The 22,711-nt window shown below is 39.6% G+C and overlaps 1 protein-coding gene and 1 non-coding gene across 2 annotated transcripts in view; both read left to right on the forward strand.

The window, feature by feature from the left end:
• LOC133441694 (rho guanine nucleotide exchange factor 17-like) overlaps positions 1-22,711 on the forward strand; it is a 77,024-nt gene that overhangs the window by 41,583 nt on the left and 12,730 nt on the right. The window contains exons 3-4 of the mRNA XM_061719257.1: positions 15,326-15,403; positions 19,491-19,673. Of these exons, the coding sequence (XP_061575241.1) occupies positions 15,326-15,403; positions 19,491-19,673 (261 nt within the window). The remainder of the gene's footprint in view (positions 1-15,325; positions 15,404-19,490; positions 19,674-22,711) is intronic.
• On the forward strand, positions 22,004-22,076 carry trnam-cau (transfer RNA methionine (anticodon CAU)). The gene has a single exon. It is a non-coding gene; the product is annotated as a tRNA-Met (tRNA).

Raw genomic sequence — 22,711 nt, forward strand, 5'->3', positions numbered from 1 at the left:
ACAGCGAGGGGCCCGCTGGTACCGCAGACAGCAGCTATAAGACCAAAACAGACATTAACAGTCGTTTGACAAAGGCACGCCATATGACAAGTCAAGCAAGCGATGGGAAGAGGTAACAGAATCTGTTAGCTTTAACTCGCAAAGGATATGGTACCTTTAAGAAGGTAGAAAATGAGGGGTTCAAACGCCTGCTGACCCGCGGTAGGAGCTGCCATTACACGCCTCTACTCTGAATGCCGAGAAAAGATTGAACACAAAGTTCAGAAAGTCTAAATAGTTTTTTTTTTCTTTTTCCAATTGAAGATCCTGATAAAATTGAAATCGTGATTAAAAAATAAATAAATTGTGATATATTCTTGTCGTGTGTGTGTGTGTGTGTGTGTGTGTGTGTGTGTATATATATATATATATATATATATATATATATATATATATATATATATATATATATATATTTGCAAAGCTTTCAGCTTACTTAACTTTATTGTGATTTAAAAAATGTAGTTTTTTTGGCCTATACTGATAGCCCTTTTTAATCTCAGAGAACTGGACATTTTCAGGATAGTTCGGACCCAGAAGAACAAATGATGAAGCAGATCCGTACAACAACATTGTTTTTAAATGTTTAAATGATGTGGCATTCCACATCAGACCACAGCAGTTGTATTTAATAACTGAAATGGGATCTGCGCTGGATTTCCTGAAATGTATTTAATTTTAAGGTTGAACTCCCTGTAGTGTGGATGTGAGGCGTAACTGTAACAACAGTGTGACACTGATAGCCAAAGGGAAAGGTTTGTTCTTTTTCCTAGATTTTCAGCTAGAGACACAAATATATGCTTTCAACATATTATTTTTTTCATAATAAGAAAAAAAAACAATAACTAAAGCTGAAGTCAAGACATCAACCTTGGGCGATCTTGAGTTCAACTAGCTGCAGAAACCCAGCATTCATCTTTTATTGATCCAATAAAAATCATATCTGGGAAAAACAAGTTTCATGTTTAAAAAGAAGAAAATCTTACAAAGCTTGAAAATTGCCACAGGAAATTGAAACCTTTGCGATTTTTATCAAATCTTTTGTGACAAAGCAACAGTTTCAGACGGAAGGTGCATACATCATTATGTTTTCCTTTGATATGTGCACTGCTGGGATAGACATGTCTGTGATACAGGTGCCTGATTAAAGGGGACCTATTATGAAAAACATGTTTTTTCTATCTTTAACATATATAAAGTGGTCTCCACTCAGCCTGCCAATTCAGAGAAGGAGGAAAGCAACCAAATTCTGCAGTGTCTGTACAGCCGCCCGAGCCGTTCAGATTCTGCTCCCGTCGTTATGTAACAACGGGAGTGATGCATGAAACACGCCCACAACTAACTCTGGCCGGAACAACAACAACAACTCCGGCCAGAGCTTCCGCCATTTTCTACGCGTCATTCAGGCAGTCAATCAGCACAGAGCCTCATTATCATAGCCTCCCCGCCCACTCAGAATCCCTCATAGAAAATGAGGTTAGAGAATGGGAAGATAAAGACATGGTTCAGAGGCTGAATTTCTAATTTATTTAGCAAAAATTTAAAGCTTGTTTTTAAGACATTCAAGGCCTGTTTAAAATAGGTATTAGATGCCATGATAGGTCCCCTTTAACTGTGTGTGGGCCTCTTATATTCAACATTGAGCTGATGAACCAAAGCACAGCTGTCTTTAATGTTTAAACGTTTCAGACAACACAGGTATTTATTTAAATTCTCATTATTTGTGTGGTAAAGCAAAATTATATTTATTATTTATTATTGTATGTTTTTTATAGCATGTTGAATGGGAGGCCAGTGTAAATCAGAGGTGATACTTTGTGCCGGAAGTGAGAGATTTCAAGTTAGGCGTTCAAAAGTGTGGGCATGATTGTGTGGATAAAAGAGTAAAATTTGAAGCACAGAGATGCATTTAACAAGAAGAGAAAAATCTCATTTAAACACAATCCCAACTCTCCAGAAACGTTGTGGATGCTCATTAAAATGTAAATTAAACCAGAATTCTTTGCCAGATTTTTTTGTCTCACGCCTCAGACAATTTTAAATGAGATGTGGTTCAAGGAAAAAACGACTGCGCTGTTGGATCATCTTCCCACTCTTGGTATAATAGAGCCGTAGCTGCATATGTGGATCGCACTGGTGAATTGTGTTCACAGACAGTGATCTGTGGAAGTGTTCCTGAGTGATTTCCAGGGGGGAATCATACCTGTTTTAGTGCAGTGCCACCAGAGGGCCTGAAGATCACGGACATCCAGTTTTGACCTTCAGTCTTGTCCCCTCCAAACAGATTCCTAGATATTATGACTTGTAGATGGTGGGATCTTAGAACTTTTCCATTCAGGAAGTTTTTCCTGATTTTTTTTTTTTTTTTTTTTTTTGTGATACAATTTGTGGCAGATTGGCCAATATCTGAGAGGCTGTCCCTCTCTGAAACATTTATACCATGTTACTGATCTGTTCCCAATTAACCTCATTAGTTGTCACATGCTCCTTCCGTTGTTTTTGACGTAAGCCAATCACTTTTACAGCCTTTTGTTGCCCCGTCCTAGCTTTTATTGAGATGTGTTGCTTCCATCAAATTAAAAATGAGCTCATATTTTCCATCCCAACTTTTTTCATATTTATGGTTAGTTAGGTATACTCTCGTGTAAAATGCTTCTGGTAGTGTCAAAATGCCCTTTGTGTTATGTTGACAGTAGTTTGTTGGAAATGATACAGACACCTGGTAAAAGAGAAAAAAAGATTTATATCTATTGGAGCGACCTGATTAACAGCACAACTCAGAACATACCAAAGATATCATTTGCCGGCAGAGCTTCAAAGCTTTCCTATTCCGTCTATTGTTCCAGTGGCAATAAGGATTAAAGGCCAATTTCCTGTCATGAGCTTGACCTTTAAATGTCATTTTGACCTTTTTCTGTTGTCACCGTCTGATCTCTGCTGGACAGAGAAACCCATGGTTTGTTGGAGTTTCATGCGGGTTCAAATAGAAGACAAACATAATCATTTCTTGTCATGAATACGTTAATGTATGACTGAAATGGATTTATATAATCTTACATGGCAATTTTGGGTTTTCATGTTTGTAGTAGAAATCCAAGTGTGTTATTTCCAAAGTGTCCATGCTCAGCGGATCGACATCAGATCGCTTGTGCTGAGTCAGAAAGATGGTCACCCGCTATAAAAAAAGACTATTATTTCCTCTCAACTGGACTAAACTAAAATAAATGTTATTTTCATCTCCACTTTAAAGTTGTTTCCCATTATTGGCTCTCTCATCTGCTGTTGTTAACAGTATTAATCGTTGGGAGGAAACACTTTCTCCAATTAGAGGCAAAAAATATTGCAGCTGAAAGGGAAAATACCTCTAACCTAGATTTGTAAAATGTGAGGATAACAGTACTGGTGGTCCCTCCTGTTCTTAGCGTGGAAGATTTCTGATCTGATTTATAAAGATTTCAGTCCTTTTAATCCACAGCACATGAAAATAAAAGCTAAAAATTCGTCTTTAATCAAACAGTTTTCTTCATCGAATAATGGTCAGTCATTTGAGAATATGTGTGTTGATTTTCCAGCTTCCAGGACTTCCATCCTCTGTAGCTTTTCCAAATTCCCAGCAATATGGGATGTTTTTTCAGAGTAGCCAAGTCACTAGGATCACAGAATAATTTCACGGGTAGTATTTATTTTTTTTTCATTTTGTTTTTTTTAAGTTGGTCAATGGCCTAATTGAAACTAAATAAAAAATAGTCATCAGTTTCAGCCAAAAGAAACCAGAGACAATTCAAAGAAGAGAAAGCAGTCATAGAGATGCCAGTAGAAAAGGAACCCAACTGGATGATCAGAAGAAGATGGGCACAGTTGGAGCATCTCTGGGATTAAATCTTGCTCGTAGTTGTCCTTGTTCACTGCTGCTGCTACTCAGAGCTCCACGCAGCATCCATGTGTGGAACCAGAACAAACAGACTCCTTACAAGTATTTCTCAGTCCAATATTGAGCAGCAGTGGGGGGGACATTTAGACACTGTTGCCATCGCATAAATAGTTCAGATACTGAGGACTTGAAGTTGAGGTGGACAGATAAAAAAGATATTATGTTCAGTTGGAGATGGAAGGATTTAAAAAAACAAGAAAAACCTTCCTCCTTCTCTCTCAAAATATCCAATCAATTATTTATGGCGTGATTGGTTGAGTCTGGCTGGTGTGAAGTGGAGCAAAGCGCTGTGAGCGTCTGCCCTGCCTGCTGTCTCTCATTATACACACCCACAGGGAGGGTCATGACACACTGGCGCACACACACACACACACACACACACACGCTCTCCTTCTCTCCCGTGGTCCACACACAGCTCGGCATGCGCTCAGATCTCGCTTACATCATACATGCAGGGGAAGCGGACCAGTCACAAACGCATACATGCTGAGGTGTATTCCTTCTCGTTTCACTTGGGATGCGTGTGTTGCAGGACACACACACACACACGAACACACACACACACGCGCACCCTGAGGAGCTGAGCAGCCGATCCTACCTGCTGCACAACAGACCCTCTCTGATGTATGACGAAGACACAAGACTGAATTCATGGAACAGCAGAGATCGTCTCTGAGGGACTGAATTATTTTGCGACATTTTGCTTCAAGAAAAGAAAAGGGAGCACAAGGAGGGATGTGTGTCTTACGTGAGTACCAGGAAAAGTGGTAACTCCTTCATCCCTCAGGTGTCTGCTTTTCGTTGTCTTCTTCCACGAGAGTGAGGGCTCAGTGCGCGTGAGTGAGCCAGCAGTCGGAGGTCTTCTTCGGTGCCCTCGCTGTGCGTCTATGTGCCAAACTGAGAGTGCCTTCGGACACACGGAGCGGTCCGTATGCTGCAGATGGTTCGAACCCTAGCCCAGTTCAGCATCGCTCTGGAAGAAATGAACGAGAGTGGGGAGAACACAGGGGACGAGGGAGGAGGAGGCGGCGGTGTAGGTGAAGAAGTGGTGGACAGAGATGCTATGGACCAGTTCAGAAACGGCACTGGTAACGGGAGCTCCAGTGGGAATTTGAACGGGAATGGACTTTGTGCTGGGAGCCCCAATGGAGAGGTAAACCAGTGCCTTTATTTTGCTGTCCATTTAAGATCTGTGTGTTCTTGTGGGTGTGCCAGCTGTGTCTGTCACCCTTGCCGGGTAATTGGGACAACACTACCTCGCTGTCTGCTTCAATTTAGATTTTACTCCAATCCAGTCTTTTTCACCCACTAATTCAGTCCAACTTCCTCACCTACTCCTTTTAGAGCCCTTATTTTCTCCTTTGCTCATTTTTCCATAATTCTGTCTCTCTTTTACACGTCTTCTTCCACTGTATAATGTCTCTTTCATCAGGTCCTCTCTTGCCTGTCCATAATAGAATTACAGCAGTGAATCACACGCTTAGCTCCAACCCATAAACACTCAGCCCACTCTCGTGTCTCGCTGTTTCTGCTTATGCACTCCCTCGTAAATTGACACGCACACTGTCCAGTCTTTTTGCCGACCTAGTCATACACTTGCATACACTACATTTTCTAAATTTGTTTTATGTTGCATCTTCATTTTTTGGGAGAAGGCTCACGAAGCCCGTTGGATTTCATCTGCACATTTATGTGCACACAAATAACAACAACGCTGCTGTAGTTCTGCTATTCTTAACACCCAGTTAATCCACTGCAGGGATTGGTGTGTGTGTGTGTGTGTGTGTGTGTGTGTGTGTGTGTGTGTGTGTGTGTGTGTGTGTGTGTGTGTGTGTGTGTGTGTGTGTGTGTGTGTGTGTGTGTGTGTGTGTGTGTGTGTGTGTGTGTGTGTGTGTGTGTGTGTGTTAGGGCTGTTCGATTTTGCCCAAAAATAAAATCTCGATTTTTTTTCTCTCAAAATCCGATTTTCGATTACGATTACGATTATTTTGTGAATTGACAAAAGGCAAAGAAATGATTTCAAATATGCTGTTTTTTTTATTGAACATTTGCCCCAAAATGAATGAATAAAGTGCAAAACTCTGTAAAATAAGTTGAAAAAAAGTTTTCAAAAATATAATAAAATATAAAGTTTTATCTCTGAAAAAAAAATCAGCAAATCAGCACTTGCAAACATACAGTAGGCCTAAGTTATATTTCCAATTTATAAAAAAAAAAAAAAAAGTGAAAAATCGATTTTACGAGTTTCACGTTTTAACATCGTTCTAATTACATAATCGCGATTACGATTTAAAATCGATTAATCGAACAGCCCTAGTGTGTGTGTGTGTGTGTGTGTGGCAAGTGGTTCTGTTTAAAACCTGCGCTAAAACTGATGCTTCTGTTAAAACCAGGACAGAAAAGTTTCTTATGATGGGATGATGGAGTCGGGAGGAGGATCAATAGTCTTTATGTGTGAGAGTGTGTGAAAGAGAATGAAAACTATCGACCAGGACAGAGTAGGTCAGAGCAATCTCTGGCCTGCAAATGACAATTAGGGAGCACATAAAGAGGCTCGCTGATGCTCCGCCTCACGTCTCCATGCCAGAAATATGAGCTGCAGAGCAGAAAATTAAAGATGGTATTAGGAATTAGGCTTCATGGCTTTCAGTGGCTGCCATCATAAATATGTGAAAATCGATCTAGGTGCTTCATCAGCGTGGAGGGGTGAACAGACGTGCAAATGGGTGATGTGTTCTTTTTGGACTGTAAGGCAGCCTGTTGCTGCTTTTGCCAGACTGTTGCCAGGGGAAACGGTCACCAGGGAGGATGAGGAGGAGGTGAAGGCGCAGAGGTGGGAGAGGTGTGAAGAGAACTGTGAGTGGAAGAAAGAGCTCTTGTCAGTCACTGATGCTTTTGATGAAATAACTTCAAGGTAGTATTTCTATGAGGATGTCTCTGTGTGCTGATGTGGATTGTGTCAGTTTCCTCCATGCCCACCCCCACGTGATCCTCATTTTAACATAAACTCAACATAAAACGTCTGACATCAGAATAATGATCTGCCCACAGATCAGGACTGACTCCTGAAATACATGAGATTGAGATTTAATTTGAGAATTTTAAGTTAGTTAAATGAGAGGCAGATTTCTTTCTGAGCTTCTAACTACCTCTACCTGGACCATTTTGGATTTCTACATTGTCTTATTTTTGAGAGTGGGTGTCCAGCTTCATATTAGTCCATGGTTACACCTATGTGGAGTTTACATGTTCTCCATAAGGCCTTTTTTGTTTTTCTCTCTCCCAGAAACATGCATGTCAGGTCAGTGTGTAGCCCACCTCTTAACTCATTACAGTTTATGGATAGACTGCAAATCCAGAGGATGGAGTGGGCATGGAGGATGAATGAGTCAGTCAAATTTTGCAGGCTGCGTTTCCCAGCATGCTCTTCATTTGCCATCAGCTTCTTTTTGATCTGGCAAAATCAACTTTGCCCCTATGTATAGTTTATAATTTCTTTGTTGATTTTCAGACAAACAAAACTAAACGAGACTGAAAAGACTTTTTCAGCTGCATTTGTATGATGGCATATGCAATTTGATGTATAATTGCACAAAATTTAACCCAGCTGTGGTACTTAAAAAGACTAAAGCAGTCACTTCTGTCCTTTTGTTGGCACAAATGGCACTTTTATGTATGAAATTATCTGTGAAAGAGATTTTCTGGAGGGACAAAGGCAAGAGGTTTTTGTTTTTTTTCTCCAAATAGGGACGTATTAAAGTTAACAATTGAATTGCAGTCAATTGAATTGCAGTCACTGTACCAATCTGTCTGTCGATCTTCCGTTCATTTATTCCCTGGGACTCGAGACGCTTAAACTCTCCAACATGAGGCATCACCTCAACCCAGAGAGGACATCCCAACTAGGCATGGGACGATATGAAAATTTCATATCACGATATTAGTGGACAAAAATATCACGATTACGATATTATCACGATATTAGCGTGTCGCTTATAAAATTCTTAAAATGCAAGGAAAAACACTAACCGTGGATCCACTGGTTCCTTCAGAACATTTATTCTCAAATCATTCTCAACACAGTGACACTTGAGGTAGAGAACAAATAGTGTACTGTAAATGTTATGCATTACAAAGTGTAAACTATAGTACCGGTACCGGTACTTATTTGAACTTTCTTTTTTTGTAAGAAAATACTTCCCTGAGAGTCGAAAGAAATAAGTGACAAATAGAAATAAAGTGACAAAGTAGAGCCAAATGCACACTGATTGTATTACTCTCTGAAACTTTAACAGTGGCTGGCTGCCTGCTACTTAGTACGGCTCTCTGGAAAAATAATAAAATAAAGGCACTGCTCTGTAGTATACAAAACAAAAGCTGCATGGCCAACACAAAGATTGAGTGAAAATAAAGTGCCACAGTAGTCTTGTGTGACCAAAAAAATAAATAAATTAAAAAAAAAAAAAAAAAAATGGCGATAATTACAGTACCCCACGATAACGTTATCGCAGCCGTTTTTTATCGCAATATACGATAATATCGTATATCGCCCCATGCCTAATCCCAACCACCTCTGACTGCATGGAAATAATTAAATACAGACCCTTTTAGTCATATCTGAATCAGTTTAATGATCCAATCATTATCCCACTCAGTGCAATTCGTTTATCCTCTACAGCTGCTTCATTAACATTGTTAGTAAGGATAGTTGGAATACACTCAGGTGTGGTCACCAGTCCTCTTAACTATATATATATATATATATATATATATATATATATATATATATATATATATATATATATATAGATTCATTGATTCATGAGCATGCACGGGATAAAGGCCAACAGTGATGAGCGGCGACTCCCTTTTAACAGGGACAGACCTCTTGCTGAACCAGACTCCGGGAAGGTGGCCATTTGTCACAGCCTCATATAAACAAAAGAGTAAGCATGAATGCAAATCAGCAAACTGGCGAAGGTAATAGCGACTTCAAATTTCTCTCAAAGGGAGATACAGTATTTACATACAGCTGAAAAACTTGATCACAGCACTGCATGAAAATCCCAACCAAGATTAAGTGAAACTAAACAAAACGACACCAAACAAAGACCGTTGTGATTTTGATTTACTTTGAGCTGTACAGTTTGGCTGCGGTTAAGAGGAGTAACCTTGCGTTCTGGAACCTTTGTCTTTACGTCGTTAATAAGACATTAAACGTTTGGAGATGCAAGTGAACGTACAGAAACGAGTGGGATTGAGAGGGAGAAAAGATAAATCCATTTTAAATGAACAGACTGATGTGCCGACTTGTCGTCCCAAACAGATTACGGCCCGGCTCTTGTAGGCTGATTGAATTACACAAACAGACTCCGTCTTTAAAGCCACATCATTCCTAAGATGCGGATTGTTAAAAACATCAGGGTTATCTGATTTCACTTATGAAAAGTAACTGACTCATTAGGTTTGTGGAGTTTTAGGTGATGCTAAATATGCCACAAGTATTGTCTTTTTTTAAAACTTGAAATTAGGAAATTTAAAGACCAGCTTGAATATCTGATTTTTATATCTTGCTTCATTTGTTGGCTTTTTTTTGTTTTGTTTACCAACTTGCGCCGCTCCAGAAAGATGTTTCATGCAATAACCTAGGATGTACTTTTTGAACATTACCTGTCTTCTCCCCAAACTGTTTCCATGACTAATTCTCTTGGAGCTTCTGTATCAGCGCCGTGTCCGGCATGGCAGGTCTGTAAGGTTTGTGTTGCAGTGGGACATATTTATTTGGCCGGTATTAATAACCTCCATGCTTGATGAATTTTCAGACACCTTCACGTGGCCGCTGTTTTGTTTTCCTCTCCTGTAGATATTCATGTTTCCGTCAATGACAAACAACCAGAGGCCGCCAGTCCCGTCTATGTTATGTCACGAGGCCCAGATACAACTCTATGAGGCCACAAGTCCAGGTTAAAGTAGGTCTGCAGTGTTTGAGGAGGTTTTATTTAGGCTGGACTTCTCTCCTATAGTGAAAAAGTTTAGAAAAGAAAAAGATGGAGCTTTGTAGCTGTAGTGATTAACTTGTGGAATGATCTTTGTGTCCAAGGATCTACTGTATGTAAACTATAAAATGATTTGAAATCATTTTCATGTGGTGTTTGTCAAACGGTTTAAAAATAAGGGGCTCGTGTCATACAGTAGACCAGGAGCCTGAAGGCAGGCTGGAGTTTAGGGGGTTAACTGGTACTGTTTCTGTCCAATCATTGCTTTGTAGCAGCACCTGAATTTGATTATTTCACAAAAGCCGAGGCGACTTCTCAGTGGTGAATCCTGGCGTAGAGCAAACCTCCTACATCCTCGCTCCGCTCTCCTTCAGGTGGATTTTTGGAATTGGGACACTCTTCAAAATATTTTCACTGATGATGATGTCCAGGTCACAGGCAGGAGGACGGCGGGGGAGAGAGGTTACAATGGGGCACAAATTAGATAGAGGAGATGAGGGTTTGCTTCTAAAAGTGAAAGTTTTAAACCACCGCTTCATGGTGCGATGATCTGAAAAGATCAGCAAACACACTTTTAGAGAGCGTTTTCTTATGTCAGGTTAAACTGAATAATAAAGATGACTGCTGTTGACCAATGGAAATTAAGATGGCACATATATCAATATACGACTAAAACCATTATAACAAAAAACATAAATGCATCAAAATGAAAACAAAATTGCAAAAATTGACTTGAAAGTGAATTTTGTATAATAAGTAGGTGTCTAAATCGTTTTTGTTCATCTGGAGATGTTTGTCAGTCCTTAACGTGGGGAAAACCTCCCAGTGTCGTCATGGCAACGGAGTCAGGTGTGTTTTTGTTGGAATGGATTCTGACTAAATTTGACACAAGCTGAATTTAAAAGTGATTTTAATTTTACAATATTTTTGGGTCTGCTGTGAGACTAGCGTGTCCTGTGACCATCCAGCCTCTCAGCTGGGGTTTCCATGGTAACCTGGCTAGCAAAATGAAACTGGCATTCCTGGCATTATTTCACCATGTTCTGATGCGTGTGTGTGTGTGTGTGTGTGTGTGTGTGTGTGTGTGTGTGTGTGTGTGTGTGTGTGTGTGTGTGTGTGTGTGTGTGTGTGTGTGTGTGTGTGTGTGTGTGTGTGTGTGTGTGTGTGTGTGTGTGTGTGTGTGTGTGTGTGTGTGTGTGTGTGTGTGTGTGTGTGTGTGTGTGTGTGTGTGTGTGTGTGTGTGTGATCTAATAAAGACAACCAGCACCAAACAGAGGAACATTCCTCTCTTTTTGGAAGTTCCCCTCTTTTTTTTTTTCAAAAACTTCAAAACAAATGTGTGTTACTGTCTCCCAAGTCTTTTTGCTGTCTCTTCATTCAGTTAACAGTATCAGCAGCTCCGCGGCTCCAGCTGTTGCTTGTGTGAGAGCACATACTTCAAACCAGTGACAGCAGCCTGCCCCAGTTGCAGGGGGGTCTTAGTTGTTGTGTTTTCACAGCTCAGTGTTGCTGCAGCAGCTACAGTAGCAACTGCAGCAGCTGGAAAATCAGCTGTGCTTTTGTTTTCTTTGACAGTGAAAGTCAAATATAGAAACACTCATTTAAATAGTCTCTGCGGATTCCAATAGTCGGTGCCATACACAGATATTCTTCTTTCTTTCTTTTGTTTTTGACATTAGTCTCACTTCATACTAACAGCTGTACAATTCATCTGAAGAAAAAAGAGCAGTCGGTGTGGAGGTAAATTGATCGGTTACACGGGTCTTGACTGCTAGGAAGGTTCCTTACATCATTGTTTTGAAAACACCCTATTATTATTATTATTGTTTATTAAATTACGGCTGAAGGCTGCAACAAATTAGATGCCAAATGTGATAAACATTTGATTACTACAGCAAGTGATGAAAGCAACCCTCACAAGTGTCAGCATCCAAATAATAGAACATTTCTTTCTTTATTTGTTTTTCCTGTAGGTTAACTTTACATTTAAAAGGAGCCATGTTTGTTGCCAACATAGTGGCCACTTCATCAGCATGCTAAAACTGTACTTAACCACTGAGTATTTTGAATACGTCCCCACTTGGAGGGTAATTAGGGCATACAAATGGATGATTACTGTGTTATTGTGCATGTCCTTCTTTAGCTTTGGTTAGTCCTGCACTTATTCCCTCCACTTCATTGTGTCTGTTAATCAGACACACATGTAGATTTGGATCAAATCTTTAATTTTTTAACCAGTATTGATCTTAAATGTCGCCCAACTTTCATTTAAAGAGTAATTTAATATACTTTTCTCCAAAGTGTTTACTTGTTTTGGATGGTAAGTTTGTCACTATCTGTTCTTCCTCCTCAGTCGCTTACAACACACATTCCTCCCATCCACACAGCACCTTTCAGCCTCCAGTGGTACCCCACAGCACCCCTGGGATCTCTTCAGATGCCAAATACTAAACATGGCCTTTCTGGTAATTTATTGTTAAGGTTATTTATAGGGCACAGTGCTGCTTGAAGAGCACAGCATGCAAATATGGGGTGAAAAAAAAAATCCTTTTGTGTGTATTTTTGTGGCTTGTGTTTGTGCCTGTGTGTTTCTTTGAAAGACAGTGAGAGAGTAGTTAGATATGCATTATAGGATTCAGCCTGCGGCTCCCTCTGATATTTATAAGTCATTTATAAGTCATGTTTGCTGACAGAATATTTTAGGAATCTCCACTGAGACCCTGGAGGTAATATATCTGTTCCATGATCCTTAGTCCCCGTTTGTGAGTCTCCCATCTGCTGGTCTGCCTCTGTTTCTCTCAAACAGACACACACATTGTCACAAGTGGAAAACTTGACATAATCACAGAAGAATGAGTGATGGATTGCACCTTTTTTAGCAAAGTTTTTAGTGCTTGAATATTTTATTTAGCTACCTGTGACCCACTGGTATTTTTATTTAATTCTTAGTGTTTAGATTTTTTTTTCCTGGCAGTTGAGATATGAAATTCAGATTTATTAATTTTGCGGCTTCCTTTCTTCATCTTTTGCCTCCTATCGTTCAGTTTCCTTCGTGGTCTCCGTGTGTAGGAGCAGCGTATTCACTTGTATCCATACACCTTAAGTCATTGTTAAGGAAAGCTGAGTCATGTTTTGCCTATGGAGTGTGTGTGTGTGTGTGTGTGTGTGTGTGTGTGTGTGTGTGTGTGTGTGTGTGTGATTATGTTGGTGTGTTAGTTGTGAATTTGTATCTGGCTTGTCACAGTTTTACTCCAAATATTGACCTCTATAATACATCCGAATAGCTTTTTAACATGAACTATTTCAGTCGGTGGAAGTCAAAATTATGGGGACTAAAGATGCAGAGCGAGGTAAATGAAGTGAATAAAGGATTAGAAAACAAACTTATAGTCAGTAATTGTACTGTAGGTAGATTGTGGATATCTTGGTATTCCGTCTCGTGTGACTGCTGTTGAAAAGGAACCAGCAGAGGTAGAAAGGACTGTTAAATTACCATATAAATGGAAATGTCTTTGTTTCTTTTGTTGCTCTCCTGTTTTCTCATTTCATACTGTGCAGATTCCTGTCTACTGCTTAAATTTCAACAGCATTAAAACGTATTTCCATCCCTCCTCAAACTGTAAGAAACTCTTTATTTTTTTGTTTCTTTACTAAGAGCCTCTGCTCTCGTAGCTTTTAAGAAGGAAAGATCAGCCCACCCAACCCCCTCCCATTCACGGCTCCTGATTCTTTTCAGAAAAGGAGGGAAAAAAAACAAAAGATAAATATTTGACACTTCACCTTAAAAATACCACGTTGTTTACCACATGACTAAGGACTGAAATTCTAATCTTGTTGTGTGTGAAGGGTGAATGTGAGAATTAAACTAAAAAGGGAGGTGGTAATGAAAGTGAAGGTGAATAAAAAAAAATAGATAAGTGAAAATAGAAAAAAACTTAATTGAATTCACTGATTTGATTAAAAGTCCGGTTTAATCAGTTTTTCCTGTTAAAGTCGTAATTTGTCCTTTGCAACACAAAATCTACCATTATCATCTCAGAGAAGAGTTAACGAGGGTGGAAGTGACAAAAATTTTAAAATTAAAGCTCATTGTTGGTTTCAGTACATGTGCATTTTCTTGCTTGGGTTTATATATTGTAATGATTTTATTAACTTAAATTATAAGTCTATAATCATAATGTAAATTATGATTTCAGTCCTGAATAAATCACCAAAAATGGCTGTAATTTTATTATATTGAGCCTGACTTTAAACATACCACTTTTTCTCTGAGAGTTGAAATTGTATCATCCATTATCTTTGACTGCCACTTTTTTCTACTGTTTAATTTTCCTTACACCTACTTTTAAAGCGTAGTGTTGTAGCATCAAAAAATTATGAAGTTATTTATTTATAATTCAAGGTCTTGTTTTTTGGGGAATAAAATCTAAAAGAATATCTGGAAAATAAGATCCAGCAAGCTGTAACATAATGTGCTCACAGATGTTTAAAACTCTTTTGTAATAAAATGGTTGTTCATTATATATTACTGTCTGAAAGCTAAGTGGGCCTAAAATTTGGAATAATGGGGGTTATTTCTGATGTCCATCTAAGTCTGTAACCTGGGAATAGTTAACAGGGTCAAAAAGTCAGAGAGCTTTTTAGGGGCAAGACCTCTTAATGCTCTGAAAGTCAGCAGTTAGATTTTAAAATCATTGAGAAATCTCACAGCAGCCAGGTCAGGGGAGGCAAACAGATGTCATATGTTAATGTTTTGATTACCAGTAATTAGTTGCTAGCTGCTTAGTTTTAAACCAGCTGATGATGGCGGAGGAAGCGCTGTAGTGCACTACAGTGGTCGTGGGAGGAAACAAAGATGTGCATTGTTGTTTCTGTGACAGAGGTTGAATAAAATAAACAGTTTTTCTCCTGCAGCCTGTGTGATATTAACGGATAGAGTAAATTTGGGGATCCAAACAGAATGACCTGCAGCATTATCATCAATGAATTTAAGAATATTTAAGCCATATAAGACTCACTGTTATACAGACGAGCTGTTAGGTTAGCAAGGCTTCTGGAGTGACATTTGAAGTAAATGGTAGTGTGCAAGAGGTAGCGTTTAAATAAATATCGGAAGCAGGCCCAGGTTTGATCCCTGGAGAACACCACATCTCATGATGTGTATTGACGAGGCCGAGGTATTCAGAGTGGGAAGTATGAGCTTAATGACAACTAAATATTTTATCCCTTAATTTCATTACAGGACTAAAGCAGCGCAAGACGATGCTGTGATTGACAGTATCACAGACAGTATTTAGACACCATTGTATCATTCATGTACAATCCATTTCACTTCTTTATTCTTGCTCTTCCTTTATAGGACATGAGGAAACATGTGATGATGACTCTCCTGGACACAGAGCAGTCGTATGTGGAGTCTCTCCGCACTCTGCTTCAGGTAACTCACACAAGCGCACGCACGCACGCGACTGCAGGTCTGTGCACACTACACTGATATTATTATACTGGTCTGGGACTTCTTAAGCACTGCCAAGGAAATGCATAGAAATATAACGAGATGAGTTTAAAATAATAAATCATTTCAAAATCTGACTATGAATAACAAATGTAGGTAACAAAGGTGTTATGTAATCCACTTACTGCCATTCATCCCGTAAAGCTAATCTGTTAACCTCATCACGTCTTACTGTCATCAGCATTATCTTATCCCACACACAAACACACACACACACACACACAGAAACACACACTTGTTTATACCTGTACCTGTCTGTACTCTGATAACTAACTAACCTTTACCCCATATTCACACCAACATATTCACACACATTATCACCTTTCTTACTCACAGTTACATTGTTGTATAACGAGTCACAGTTTCTCGTCGTGGGCGAACAATACGGGTGCGTGTGTTAATAAATGTCCATGCACCTCTCCTATGTGCACAAACTTCACTCCTGCCCATCTGTACGTGTTTCTGCGTGGCCACAAAGTGAAATAATCCAGGGCTGCGTTCCCATGACGACACGGGGGAAAGTAAGTGTTACCACGGTGACTGCTACGAGAGTACAGATCCTTGAGGGAGGCTGTCAGATGTGGTTCAGCTGAGGCTGCTCTGCAGCAGTGCAGTCCAGGGAGGAAATCTGAGTCCACGGAGTTTCTCTTTCAGGGACTTTTGGGGAAGCTTTCTGTGAATAATGTATTCGGTTTGAATAATGCAGTTAGCTGCGCTTGGACAAGATGGCTGGCCTCACACATAAATAATTACTGTGAGGTTTTATTAAAGCCACAATGATTGAATTTCTTAAGTTTCCAGATGGGCTGCAAAAAGGGAATTGTAGAGCCGCTTCTCCTACAGTTTAACAATAATGGAGGATTTTTTTCCCCTTCTGTTTTTGAGCGAGACAGGCAGATACAATCACAATGATATTAATTGGTCACAAGAAAAGACCTGCTTTTTTATTTCTGTATATGTAATTAAATACAAGGGAACAGGTGTACTTTCACATCATACTGGGGGACAGACTGCCCTATTCTGACTGAAATAGAGCAAAGATGAAATAGACCAAATCAAAGTGTCAAACATTGAACAAGGGACAAAAAATGTAACACGACAGAGGCTCGTGTCTTCAATATTGTCAGCTGCTGTCATGATATTGTTTTTATTTTTTAAGGATTTCAGTGTTTTGGGCCAGTTTTAATCCTCCCTGTAGTTTGAGCTGTTTTTAGTAAAAATGTACTGACAAAGGAGTTTTAGCCTGGCAGTGGCACTCATATCTGTTTTCCAAGACTATGGCTTGGTTATGGGCCCGTAACCAATGTATGGTTTCAGTTTATATGTGGTGGTCTTTGTTTTGTGCACACCATGAAGTAAAAAAAAATATTTTGGGCAATTTAGAAATGGTGTCATTACACAGTATGTCCAGCATATATATTTATAGTTGGTGCTTTCTGCAGTAAAATATAGAGCAGGTTTTAAACCTGTCACGACAGAGTCTTGACACCGGAAGCACCAGCACACTAGTCTGGCTCAGCATTACTATTTATTAATCATACTTGTGTGTCAGCGCTCCCGGGCTTTTGTGAAACGGTGACAGCTAATGCTGAGAGAGAACGATGTGCAGGTTCTTTTTTTCCGGGACCTTGATGAGACTTATCAATGCACCTGCACCAGAGTTAAATCTGTAAAAAGTTTTAAAAATACTTGCTTTTGTTGCTTTGATGCATCAAAATGTCATAGCCAGTCCCCAGAACTGCAGACAGCCCAGGCTTGTATCTGTGCCCTCTTGTTACGGAGCCAGGCCTTTGAAACATTGAAGAATATGTGGCAGCACGTGCTGCTCTGTTATGTACTTTTCTGTATTAATGCTGCCATCATAGTACATGACCCTTGCCAAGGGCACTGGTGCAACTCCGTACCATCACACACACGCTTTTGGACTTGTGGATGGCAGCCTGGATTTTCTTTTTTGTCTTTGGTCTCGAGGACACTCAGTGCGGTTACATGCACATCTAAATCAAGCTATTGGCAACAATCTAGCTAAGGATTAAACTGGACTTTCCGAGAAATCCAAGTATACATGCTCAATAAAACATTCATTTTATTCATAAAATGTTATTGATTCATAAAACAAGTCATTTGTTGCTGGCCCAGATAGCAAAAACGTCTTTTATTGATGTGGATGAAAATATCTGGGGTTCACATTATTTAAAAAGAAATAGAAATCAAATCAATATCATCCCAACGTTTTGCTGTGGGTTTGGAAGAAGATGATTATGTATTTTACCTGCTGTCTTCTGTGAGAAGCTTACAGGTTAACTTTTGTTAACATTTTATTACCTACATGAACAGTCAAGAAGATCAGTTAACATTTGTCCAGTGGGTCAGTGGTGGAAATGGGACAAGACTATTTACTTTATATTTTATTTAATAAAGGAAGACATACAATTTAATGTGTTTATCAGAGCCATATCCCAGTTTCAGTTGTAACAAGTGGTTTAAGATGATTTGAGGTTGGTCTGCGTCTTCATGATGATGCTCAACCCTTCCTGGCAGCATCATCAGTGTGTTGTTGAGGGCACTATGTGGCTCTTGATGACCTACTTAGAGATCACTTCCTCTCTGTCTCACCTCCTGGTCCTCGCACTTTCAGCTTGTTCGACAGTTTTTATGTGAAACATTATCAAGGATGGGAAGCTGAATCAGTGCAGCATGAGAAATAACCCCAACCCCACTTTGTTCCACCTTTATCCCGTATAAATGTTTCAACGGGCAGATTGAATTTTTAATCAAGTAACGAGTAATTCACAACCTGCCAGCTTGACCGAGAGGGATTTTGAAGTCTTTGGGTCAACTCTGCCCAGTTCCTCTTAAGAGTAAATTGAATTTCCTAACTTTTCTCATCTTTTTATGGATCACTGTGATTCAAATGTTGTAAGAAAACGACTGTTGAGCATTTCATTAGAAAATAGTAATTTATTTTCCAGCATCATCTTTAAATATTTACCTGAGTTGTATACTTTGCTCAGGCAAAACTATACATGGATTTTCCTTAGAACATACTTAAGAGGGCCTCTTGCAACCTATGAGTTATTTCAGTTTAACAGGCGAGCAGCTGTTTCTGAAGCTTTCTTTGATTTCTGCTGTCTTCGTGTTCAGGTCATTCTCGTGTTATCTTAATAGCCGACAAGCGCTGGCTTTTAAGATAACATGACTGGAGGAAAAAACACCCACCTCATCATGAAGAATGGTCTACAACAATGACACAGCTGGCTGCATATGAGAGTGACATACTCCTTACTGGACAATATATGTTTACCTGGGGCTGTTTTTCCTGCTGGCTGGCTATAACTTAGTGGTTGAGTTAACAATGCTGAGCCATTGATGATTTATTATGCTTATTCCTTGGAATAGATCAGTGTGGTGGTCTGTGTGTTTATTTCATTTTATTTATTTTATATTTCTGTAGTGTTTGTTCATAAATGTTTGCACTTATGTATGTTTCTTGTCTGTTATGTTAAAACTTAATAAAATGTTAATTACAAAAAAAAAAGATAACATTTCTGACCATATATAGATTGTAGAAAAACCTTGGGTACACCGTGAAATATAACGCAGTCTGCAAGGAGGTGTGTGCACCTTCGTGTGCCACAAAGACACAAAGAGTACACCTGCTTTTTACGTCCACTCTGCTTCCTGTACTGATTACACCTGTGTCGCACAGAAACTAGAACCCACTAAAAAACACACACAGGTGGCTGGGAGTGAAAGCGTGCATGCATCTATGCGTACGTGCAGCCACCCTGACATGTTAACAAACATGTCACTGTTTGTTAGAACCCGCTTCTACATGGAAGAGCCGTGTCGGAAGAAAGGAAACTTCCCACTTCTCCTCTTTCTACAAAAGAAGATTTGGAATTTGCTTTAAAAATATCCAAAGGATGCTAACATTTTTTATCTTATCCCATGCTTCTTTAAATTGTTGTAAATCTTCAGTAATCAAGTTTTACGTCCGTCCCTCCAGGGCTACATGCGTCCTCTCAAACAGCCGGACAGTGGCTCCATAGTGGACCCTCTACTAGTGGACGAGATGTTCTTCCAGATCCCAGAGATCCTGGAGCACCACGAGCTCTTCCTGGAGCAGGTCTCTGGCTGCGTCGGCCAGTGGCACGACAGGCAGACGGTTGGACACCTCCTCATCCATTCAGTAAGTAGAGACGGTGATTTATGAGAGCACTCAGATTTTTTTGCTCCCATCCCCCAGCAGGGTGTCTGTAGCTGTTGAATGATGAAAGGCCTCCTTGAGTACCACATCGATTTAGACGGGGCCTACTAGGGATGGGCGGTATGGACTAAAAAATGTATCACGATAATTTCTGGCTTTTATCCCGATAACGATAAAAATGGCGATAAGAATGACTCTCAGATCCGCCATGTTTGTTACACAAAAACATCATCAACGGGAATTTATTCTTTCTTTCTTTCTTTCTTTCTTTCTTTCTTTCTTTCTTTCTTTCTTTCTTTCTTTCTTTCTTTCTTTCTTTCTTTCTTTCTTTCTTTCTTTCTTTCTTTCTTTCTTTCTTTCTTTCTTTCTTTCTTTCTTTCTTTCTTCCCTCCTTCCCTCCTTCCCTCCTTCTTTTTCTTTCTTTCTTTCTTTCTTTCTTTCTTTCTTTCTTTCTTTCTTTCTTTCTTTCTTTCTTTCTTTCTTTCTTTCTTTCTTTCTTTCTTTCTTTCTTTCTTTCTTTCTTTCTTTCTTTCTTTCTTTCTTTCTTTCTTTCTTTCTTTCTTTCTTTCTTTCTTTCTTTCTTTCTTTCTTTCTTCCCTCCTTCCCTCCTTCTTTCCTCCTGCTCTCTCCTTCCTTCCTTCCTTCCTTCCTTCCTTCCTTCCTTCCTTCCTTCCTTCCTTCCTTCCTTCCTTCCTTCCAAAAATCAGCTTTACACAAAAACGTCATCAAGGGGAATTTATCGTTTTTATCGCGAGATGACAAATTCTTATAGTGAGGAATTTTTTTGACGGTATATCGTGAACGGTAAAATATCACCCATTCCTAGTGCCTACAAAGATGCATTAAAACCGACAAGTGTGTCCACTTTGACTTAAGCATTGACCAAGTCCCATACTGACGTTCTGCAGCTCGCTTATGTCTTCTGGCCTACGTCTCTTCATTTTTACACTGATGTCTGCCACCTGCAAGGATAAAGCCTCTTACTTTGGCCAATGTTGACCTAGCACAGTTGGATTGTAGGACTACATTTTGACATGCCAACTTAGCTTCTCTACATAGAGCGTGTACTCATGATTATGTTTAAAAGCACGGTTTAGTCAAGCTGGTCTTGTTTTATTGGACTTCCTCTTCGTCCCACATCACATGCACGCAAACAGAATCAACTTACTGGCTTAATTATATCAAACTCCACCATGAAAGCTGGTCTTCACCTTGTTGGCATTTGTCTTTTCACATCGAAACAAGAAATACAGCTTTGGTTTTGTGGGCAGGAGAAAACAGGAAGAAAATTTTTGTTTTCTTCCTACTTTCTTGATTGTGTTAGTTTTCCTCTGCCTTGATGTTCACTGTAGGTTTGTGAGCTGTTTTCATTGTTGTGGATGTCTGATATAGTGCCGATTTGCAGTTGGCAGGGATGGAGAGTTACTTTGGCTTGTTTTTTATTAAAAGTAAGGACTGGAAGACCACAAGACTGACAAAACCACCTGAAAGTCGACGCTCACTGAAAGGCTCTTCTATGTTAAAGACTAGCTAATTATCAGAAAAGCTCCAAGCCTTGCACAACACTCAAATCAACCAAAAGCTAAAACCTGCTAAAGAACATGGATTCTTCATACAGCAGCACATCTGGACCAGCTGCTTCAATTGCAATGTTCATCTATATGATAAAAAGTTTAAACTTTGAGCCCAGCACAGTACAGTGTGTTTTGGCAAAGCAATGAATCCTTTCTACAAGGACGGTATGCAAGCTTGACTAGGTAAACAGCGGTTAAACTGAGGGGAAGTAACTTTAAAGACAGGCTGGAAAACAGTTGGCAACATTAGTTTAACATTTTGTTTTTCCAGGGACTGCTTGGTGCCCCTTTTGAAGTTTCCCATGACCCTACAGTGGCTCTAAACCTAGACATTAAACAAACAGTGCTCAAAAGCATCAGTTCAAGGCCAAATGTTAGGATTTTGTCTTTGAGAATGACATTTAAGACAAACAGATTTTTTTCGTATGCAGAGCGAGCAAACACACGGGCAAGAGAACTGATTATGAGAGGAGTTCAGGCTTCTGTTTCCTCAGTAGATCTCAGCGCAGATCGGTTTTTATTTAATTTTTTCTTATTTTGGAGGACTTCCAGCGTCTATAAACACGAAGGAACGATTCACCAAAGAAGCATTACTTAAAGACAAAGTAAAAAGTGAAGCTTCAGGATATGTGAGTGCAGTTTCTGCAGCTCACTGCTCTCCCAGCGTCCCCTCCCCCACACGGCTCTGCATTCTTCCTGCTCGCGTCTATAAGGCGGAGCAGCTGTGGTGTGCTGCAGGCCTCGTTGGCGCAGTAGGCAGCGCGTCAGTCTCATAATCTGAAGGTCGTGAGTTCGAGCCTCACACGGGGCAGAGTTTTTGTTCCCCTCTCTTCTGAAGCACAGCAGACTGGCTCCGTCATGTTACGTTAACTTATTTTTAGCTTATGTTGGTACAAAATGAGTTACCGGCATGTGTCATGTCCATTATCAAACCTTTTTTCTGAGCTTATGACAAAATTATTTTGTATAGGTTCTGAGCAATAATACATTTAAATGCATCTGTAAATACAGATGGAGTTTCAGGTGTCACTCAAATTAGTTTGCAATATTACTGCGCAGATGTTGAATTACAGATCATGAAAACATTTTCTGAATTGGAATTGGTCTTTTAGGGAGAAAAAAAACAAGGGGTTGACCTCAAAAGTGCTGAGCATGCAGGACGCCGACCAGCTTGTTACTTTGGACCAGAAACTGGATCGGTAGCGGTCAAACATCTCGCTGAAACTTTGGCTACTTGAGACTTTCAGTGCCCTGTTTTCTGAGATGCAAATAAAGACTTAACAGAAGATAGTCATGTTTATTTTAAAGATAATAAGGCTTGTTTTAGTGTTAATTGTACTTCCAGGCAAGATAAAAAAATCTGGTGAAAGAAAAATCTGATGGTTAAAAAAGAAAAATGCAACATGCAAAATATTTAGAATATAAGAAAAATAATCCGACTACCCG

The sequence above is a fragment of the Cololabis saira genome, chromosome 4, assembly GCF_033807715.1.
Source record: "Cololabis saira isolate AMF1-May2022 chromosome 4, fColSai1.1, whole genome shotgun sequence".
NCBI lineage: Eukaryota > Metazoa > Chordata > Actinopteri > Beloniformes > Belonidae > Cololabis > Cololabis saira.